The 8,958-nt window shown below is 41.9% G+C and overlaps 1 protein-coding gene across 1 annotated transcript in view; it reads left to right on the plus strand.

The window, feature by feature from the left end:
* The window catches only part of HMCN1 (hemicentin 1), a 431,303-nt gene extending 428,670 nt beyond the window's left edge, over positions 1-2,633 (plus strand). The window contains exon 107 of the mRNA XM_066261348.1: positions 1,230-2,633. Within this exon, the coding sequence (XP_066117445.1) occupies positions 1,230-1,596 (367 nt within the window). The 3' untranslated portion in view covers positions 1,597-2,633. The remainder of the gene's footprint in view (positions 1-1,229) is intronic.
* The last annotated feature ends 6,325 nt before the right edge of the window (positions 2,634-8,958 follow it).

Here is an 8,958-nt window from a genome sequence, read left to right on the forward strand (position 1 = left end):
TTTTATGAGATGTCTGCCTTTTTGTGAGATTCTCGAGTTTCTGTTTGTATTGCCTCTGAGTTTTAAGGTCTCTGAGCACTTAGAGCATTCCAAGAAGTACCTTGGCTGTCACTGTGCTGACTCATGGTGACTTCAGGAGAAAATGGACATGAGCAAGCGTGAGTCAGTGGTCTGCCCGTTCCTACGTTTCCTGCTGTCTGAAACCCTGTCTCTTCTGGGTTCTCAAGACCCTACTCTTCCATTTTCTCCCGCCCCTTACAGAAACGTTCTCTGTTCAGGTTTCTATTCATGGGGTGCTTGAAAACAGAGATAATGTTCTCCTGAATAGGATCCATTAATGAGAAGGTTGCTGTGAACCCACATGCTGGTTGGAACTCACAGTCTGTTCTTCCTGCCAATAGTGACTGCCACCTTCCTGTCACATGGTCAGGTGTGGGCTGCCCAGGAGCCACCGAAAGCCACTCATACCCAGTCTCAGGGGAGTCCAAAGTGGAGGCAGGAAATTAAAAAGATCTATGAAACTTCTACAAATACTATGACTGAAGAATCAATATCTATATCAATGACATAGATAGACATAGATCTTTGTGCATCTTTTTAAAGTTTATCCTGGATTACCAGTGATATCTGACAGCCAATTAAAAAGTTATGATGACTCGAAAACAGCTAAAGTGGGCTCATGAAAAAGAAAATATAATATTTTCATCCAAAATAATATGGCAGATGAATACAAAGGAAGAGTATTTTTGTTTTTTTCAGAAATCTTAACCTTTGATTGTTTTCAAAAAGTAAGCCATATCAATCATTTCAATATCTATTTCACCTTTCCAACAGTGTGAGGATAGATGTTAAAACATTTTTGAAAGCCTGTATTTCTCTCTTTCTGAAGTACTTGTTTCCCGTGTTAAGTGCAGATGCTTCCTTTTCTGAGACAGACATTTTAAAGATACTCTGTGATACTCAGACTTACTTCCAGGGTTCAAAAGCTTCTGACTTAATGGAGCTGAGAGATAGCTCTTGGACTCGAGACCAGCATGCTGTCATAACCATCTGGCATCTGGTTTGAGTTAGTGACAGAGAGCCTGGGATGAGCCTTATTGCTCTTGCAGTCAGACTGTCTTTTGCCTAAAATGCCTGCAAGTTGTCGTGGATCACAATCACCCACATCATGTCTTCTCCTGCTCCCACACCAGAAAACTATTTACACTTCATGTGTTTGTTGTCCTCAGGTTCTGCCTCAAGCACTGTCCACCCAACGATTTGGAATGTGCCTCGAGCCCGTACGCCTTGAAATACAAACTTGTCTCCCTCCCATTTGGAATAGCCGCCAATCAAGATTTAATCCGGCTGGTGGCGTACACGCAGGATGGAGTAGTGCATCCCAGGACAACGTTCCTCATGGCAGATGAGGAACAGACTGCTCCCTTCGCCTTAAGGGATGAGAAGCTGAAAGGAGTGGTATACACCACACGGCCACTACGGGAACCAGAGACCTACCGCATGCGGGTTCGAGCCTTATCCTACAGTGCCAACGGGACCATTGAGTACCAGACCACGTTCGTAGTTTATATAGCCGTGTCTGCCTATCCATACTAAGAAGCGCTCCAAAGCCTAACCCCCATATTTAAACTGCATTAATCATGGGAATCAAGGTCGCTTCCAGATCACCATCACCTGAACAGTTGCAACCTCAGCAACTTGAAAATGGTGCTATGCTCTGTTTTGCGTGTCTTCCTTGGTACTTACTGCTGAGGCATTTTCATGATCCCACCATGGTCACATCTTTTGGTAAGGTCTAGAAGAGTCCCTGTTGTTTTCTTTATTTATTACACTGGAGCAGTTACTTTCCAAAGATTATTCTGAACATCTAACAGGACACATCAGTGATGGTTTCCATAAAAAGTAAAATAAAATAGCTATAATAATAATTCAAAGCCAAGTTGATGTTTGACCATTTGGCCATTTTTTTTAAGCAATAAAACTGGTTGCTCATATTTTGATCAAAGCTTAAGTCACTTACTAGTTGCTTTGTTGTTTTTTTAGGACTTATACACCTCTTTTCATGGTAAGGAAAAAAATAAACACCATTCATTTTAGAAATAAAGTACAGATTCCAGCAGGTTATTTTGATGGTGTTCACCTTGATTGAACACCTAAAATAAGGATATCACTTTCAGTGATTTCGCAGTCAACTGAACCACTTATGAGAACAGAAACAATACTACTTTGTCCTCAGATAATTGTTGGTGGCACAGATCTTTGTTCTAATATTTTGATGTAACCTGACATCCAGTTAGCTCCTTAACTTTCACATTCCAGGAGTTTTACTTTCCCAGCGATTGGAAACAATTTTCTTTAACATGTCAATGGGACAGTTTTCTTTGCTTTTCTTGAAAAACCTCATATGTTAAATGAGCATAAATGTTAAACGTCAATACACTGTACATGGTGGTAACAAACTCTGGAAGCAATTGCCAAGATGTATTCTATTTTTATGAAGTGTATATATATTACCTTAGTGTGTATTTTCTATGTAATATCTTGATGGACTCTTTTATAAAATTATTTTATAAGATAAAAATACAATGGTAAAATACAATGTTACGGGAAAACCGGCTTAAATAAAACTTTCACATCCCTTTTCTTAACTTTTTGTGAAAACCTAAAATTTGTTTCCTTACAGCTATTACAGGTAATATACTTAGTCACATCCACAAACATACATGTGTTTGTCACATATATCACGATTTAATCATCACACCGGCTCTTGAGATAGTACTGTATTGTTATTCACATTTTCTAGGTCAAGATCCTGGCACTCAGATTACTTACGTAACTTCCTTAAAACAGCACAACTAATTAATGGCAGAGATGTCCTAGCTTCTACCTCTTATGACTCCTTGTCAAATGTTATCTCCATTGCATAATAGTTTTCTCACTTACCTAAATAGTTTCCTTCTATCTTATATCAAGTAAATTTGTCTCCTATCTATGACAGGTAATAAACTAAGGACGTCCTAATTATGGCTTTCATGGAAGGATTATTACTTAGAATCACCGTATTCAAAGAAACTTGGAAAAATCATCCAGTGTACACACAACCTTCTGGCCAGGCAGGTGATTGTCTGAATCAGCGTTTGCCAAAGAATATTCTGGAGAACATAAGTTCAGTTAAGATACTTTGAGTTAACTGGGTTCCATGGTCAAACAAGTTTGGGAAACACTGCATAATATGTCCCACTATTAAATATTTACTATGAACACTGACACGAAAGGATCGTAGCACTTAAGGAATAAATAGATTTAATTTATTCAAGTCAAAATTTTCTAAAATATTTCATCACAAACATTTCTTTCCCCAAACATCATAACATCTCACTGAACACTTGCAGAAATGCTGGTTTAATACAGTCAAGACATCTGCAGGACTGCTCAGTCCTTGGAAAGGATACTTTACAGCCTTTCTCGGTAAACAGTTCCAGCTCATGACCTTGATTACTGAGCTTCCTAAAATTAAACCACATTAATTTTTTTCATTTCCTCTGTCCAATGTTCTACAAGCATAGAGTGACCAGCCACGAGTTACTGCACGGACTTTGGTCGGAACAGACTTCTGCTTACCTCTATTTCATTTGCAAATTCCTATCTGGAGCCGGGGGCGGGGGGGTGGGGGGTCCAGCTAGAATCTTGACTGTAACCAAGTACCTTTGACAAAATTTTCTTGAAATGTCTCCTAATCAGCCTAGCAGTTGAGCAGAGGTGGGCAATGACATCCAATATCAGGCCTGAATGGTCCCTCAGGAGACAGAGCAGGGCGTTGAAGCCCTCCACAGCATCGAACAAAGCTGGAAGGAGCACACCTATAGCCTACGTGTTACCACAGCAGTCCTCGGAGCCTGCAAATTTCAAAGACTCCAGATAGGATGGCTAGCAGAAAAGGGAAGGTCTCCAAGGGGACAAATGAAAAATCTAATAAGTAATGTTAGACTCCAATATATAATCCCTTACATGTCGGATGAAGTCTACCCACAATATAGGAGTAGGCAAAACTAGGTTTACAGTTGTGAGTACAGGAAACTCGTTCTGTATCATTATTTATGTACTTAATTATTATATTCTTTGTACTATTTGTATTATTATTATTTTGTATCCTTACATATCATTTATCTTTTAGGAAATGAAGGCTGGTAATTTAAGCAATGACGAACAAAGGTGGATACTTAAACCTCCTTTTGCCCACCCCTGTAAAATTAATTAACCTGATGTTAACATGAGAGGAAATGTGGTCTGCATTGGTGGTTGGCAAACTTTTTCTGTAAAGGGAAAGACAGTAAATATTTCAGGGTTTAGAGGCCACGCGGTTTCTCTTGCTACTTCTCAACTCGGCTGTTACCGCACAAGCAGCCGTGCACAATATGCATACACGTGTCTCCTGTGTTTTGTTGCTTTGGGTGGGAGGGGCATTGAGAAGGTAGCATTGGTATTGATGGGGAACAGGCAGGATGGATCCTAGTAGAAAGACACGTGGAAGAGGAAAAAGACCGGCTCCACCAGCTGTCTTTTAAAAAGAAAAAAACTCCCCATGTTTTTACATTCATTCAATCAACACACAAGCTCCCTACTCACTAGTCACAAGGAAAAAATGATAAAGAAGGCCTTATTCTTTTTTCTTCCTCTCCTATTGAGCCCTGTTTTCTCTTTAAGACTTATGCCTATCTTTACTTGATTTCACAGAGTAATAATGTGCCCATAGAGTGTGTGTTTGTGTGTGTGTTAGTGGGAGGGTGTTATTTGACTCAAGCCCAAGGAGAAGCCCTGTGTTCTAGCCACTTTAAGAATGCTTCTAGTGATAACAATGCACTTTGACCCAGAGGACAATGGCTTGCTTTCTTTCCAGCCATTCTGCGGGGCACAATGGGACAAAGAAAATGGCTTTAGCTGCCACATAATTTTCTGGTGCTAGGATGCTGCCCTGGTGCCCTGAGCCACTGAGTAGTTCTTATACTGCTGGTTTTCAGGCTCCCAATGTACCTGATTTTCAGACTGGGAAACCACACAGGCTGAGGTCCTGGTGTCTCCGGTTTCCTGCCCCTCCGAGCCAGACGGCAGGATGGAGACCACTCACTGCACTCTGGCCGGGCTCCGGGATAAAGCGGTTCCATGTGTGCAGGCAGGGCCTGACATGTCCCCCTGGCTGCGGCTTTTCCCAACTCTGTAGGGACACTGAAAGAATGTATGAACAGACTTGCCCAGGTGTCCAAAACACATTTTCAAAATGTCAAGTGACCCTTGATGACCAGCGTGCTGATTAACTGCAGTGTTCCAGGGGCCCTTGGAGGGGACAAGTTGAGGCCAAGTTTGCGGCATGTAATCGCTGCTCCGCTGCATCATAGAGCTCACTGCCAAATCCAAGCAGCGGCAGGGCATGCAACTGGTCAGAGTGATGGTAGTTTCCCAATCACCGCCCTCTGCCAAGATTCTGTTTCCAGTTCTCCCTTCTCAGAGGAGCAGCCTAGAAATTTGGAAGTTATTAACAGTGCATTAGGGATGAGCTCTTCCCTCCCATTTCTACCACCTCAACCCTCATGCTGGCCATAACGCATCTCAGCTGTGGCCGCTGGTCTCCATCTTTGGTGGTGTTCCTATCTTTCACATCAGCTTGTACCCAGTGGCAGAATCACCTTCTGCTAGGATTGGTCTTGCTCTTTCTTGGAACCTTCAGTCATAACTTGCGAGTGATGTAGAAATTACATTAATCCAGCAACCAAGACCCTCAACTAACTGTTGGCCACCCAACAAGTTTTCACAAAGAGATGTGAAAAGTTAAGACAAAAATATAGGCTTCTCTCAAGCTAAGACACTTTCTGCTTACACTATGAGTAGAGCCAAGGACCTCACGAAAATCAGACTAAGGGATAGTTTTGGCTTCTTTTTCCTAGAAGGTTCTAGAGAAAGTGTGACTCTCCTAGCTGCTGGGGAGACGGAGTCTAGAATTCAAGAGAGATTGTGAATCTCAATGGAGAAAGTTCAAAGAATGAAACACACCAGATAAAAAACCCAAGTGTTTAACCCTTTTGTCCATCCCATTAAATGTGCCACTCCTGGGCGCCAAGGTAGAGTTCCAGAATCCTCGCTGACAACGTGGCTGCTGTATCATCAGGCAAAAGATCGGCTTTACAATACAGGGCTTCCAAAATGACAAGTGAAAAATATTGTACATTAAACAACTTTAATAACTACTCTGTAAAAAAAAAATTAAATATAGAAAATTTAGGTAGGCATGTATCTCTTAAGTATCTTGGTCAGCTTCTCCATAAGCTAACCTGATTGTTTATATACCTGATACTTATTAAAGGATATGTTTTTAAGTATAAAAGAAGTATTAGCATCCTGGCTTCTTCACAGGTTTATCCTTCTGTGCACACATGCCCCAGGTGTCTCTTTGTGTGTCCAAAATTCCTCTTATTACAGGGACACCTGTCAGATCAGATTAAAGCCTGCCCTAATGACCTTATTTTAATTTGCCTTTTTAAAGGCCTTCTCTCCAAATACTGTCACATTCTGAGGTATTGAGGGTTAACCTCAATAAATGAATTATGGGGGAACACAATTCAGTCTATAAAAATAATATATGGTAATTATTTGTTTACATGATACTTCTAAGTCAGCGATTTTCAACCGGTAAGCTGCAAGAATTTTTAGAACATGCAATACCTGACTATTCAGTCAGGAGTACTGACCTCTTTTCCTTTAGATTGTCAAATTAAAAAAAAAAAATGACAACAGCCAGCACAACAATAGCTGTTCGATGTGAATGCCCCATCTCGAACAAAAAATATATAGGTGTAATGCTGGTGGCCAAGGCCAGGCAGGTTCACACTGGATGCAGGCAGATGATAGAAAAACTGCGGAGCCAGAAAGGGTTTGGGCCATTCCATTTAATAAAGTCTCACAACGGCAGACAACCACACAGGCAGGTGATTACCAGAGATAAAGAGAGGTGGGGGGGGGGGGAGAAAAGGGTAAAGGGGAGGCATAAATGGTGATGGAAAGAGAATTTTTTAAAAAATCAGGTGCCTATACTTGTACTAAGAATTAACTGATCAGATGCAACCTTATGTGATGTGACCAATAAGATACAATTCTGTTATATGACCTATTGTGGGGCAGCTGTGTTAGGCTTGCTCACTGGTGTACCAGCTGCAAGCATTTGGCTTGATTAGTGTGTGAGCACTTGGCAGAGGCACGTGTGCATGGCCTATGTAAGGCTGTGCTTGGCTCAAGACAGCTGGGGGATTGTGGATGGTGGATTGCCTGCCCGCCACTGGGAGGGGCCATTCTTGCTGTTTGTTTGCCTGAGAAGCAGTTTCTCCTGCCTGTGCGCTTGACCGCTATTGTGAGGCTCTACTAAACAGAATGGCCCAACCCTTTCCAGCTCTGCAGTTTCTCTACCATCTGACCGAATCCAGTGTGGACCTGCCTGGCCTCGGCCACCAGCATTGCAAGTAAATTGTCTTTTTATTTTGCTCATGGTTTCCTTTGCTGTGCAAAAGCTTTTTAGTTTGATGTAGTTCCATTTGTTATTTTGTCTATTTGTTTCCCTTGCCTGAGGAGATAGATAGATCAGAAAAAATATCATTCAATATTACAAGAAATGTATTGGATTTTACTACCTATGTTTTCTTCTAGGATTTTTATGATTTTGAGTCTTACATTTAAGTCTTTAATCCATTTTCAGTTCATTCTCTTATGTATGGTATAAGAAGGTGGTCTAGGTTCATTTTTATGCACATACCTATCCAGTTTTTCCAACGCCATTTATTGAATAGACTGTCTTTACCCCATTGTATGTTCCTGCCTCCTTTATCAAAGATTAATTGACCGTAAAAGCATGGGTTTACTTCTGGGCTTTCTATTCTGTTCCATTGAACTATTTGCCTGTTTGTATACCACTACCAAGCCGTTTTAAATACTAGGGCCTTGTAGTAGAGTTTGATATCAGGTAGCGTGATTCCTCCAGCTCTTTTCTTTCTCAGGATTGCTGTGGCTATTTGGGGTCATTTGTCGTTTCACCTAAATTTTTGGAATATTCTAATTCTGTGAAATATGCCATTGGTATCTTGATAGAAATTGTGTTGGATCTATGGATTGTTTAGGGTAGAATAGACATTTTAATGATGTTAATTCTTTGTATTCATGAACATGGTAACATTTCCAGTATTTGTATCTTCTTCAATTTCTTTCTTCCGTGTCTTATAACTGTCCAAGTATAGCTCTTTTACGTCCTTGGTTAAGTTTATTTCTAGGTGGGGTTTTTTTTGGTTTTCATTTTTTTTAAAGATTTTATTTATTGATTTTACAGAGGAGGGGTGGGTAAAGTTGTTTCACTTCAGTTGTTCAATGCTTGCTTGTTGAACCTGCCTTGTCTGGGCAAGCCCAGGATATGAACTGGTGACCTCAGCATTCCAGGTTGACACTTTGTCCACTGTGCCACCACAGGCTAGGCTCTAGGTGTTTGTTTGTTTGTTTTTGTATTTTTCTGAAGCTGGAAACAGGGAGAGACAGTCAGACAGACTCCCGCATGCTCCCAACTGGGATCCACCCGGCACGCCCACCAGGGGCGATGCTCTGCCCACCAGGGGGCGATGCTCTGCCCCTCCGGGGCGTCGCTCTGCCGCGACCAGAGCCACTCTAGCGCCTGGGGCAGAGGCCAAGGAGCCATCCCCAGCACCCAGGCCATCTCTGCTCCAATGGAGCCTTGGCTGCAGGAGGGGAAGAGAGAGACAGAGAGGAAGGAGGGGGGGTGGAGAAGCAAATGGGCGCTTCTCCTATGTGCCCTGGCCGGGAATCGAACCCGGGTCCCCCGCACGCCAGGCTGACGCTCTACTGCTGAGCAACCGGCCAGGGCTCTAGATGTTTGTTTTTTTAATGCAATTGTAAATGGGATTGTTTTCTTAG

This window comes from Saccopteryx bilineata, chromosome 2 (assembly GCF_036850765.1).
Source record: "Saccopteryx bilineata isolate mSacBil1 chromosome 2, mSacBil1_pri_phased_curated, whole genome shotgun sequence".
NCBI classification, from domain to species: Eukaryota; Metazoa; Chordata; class Mammalia; order Chiroptera; family Emballonuridae; genus Saccopteryx; species Saccopteryx bilineata.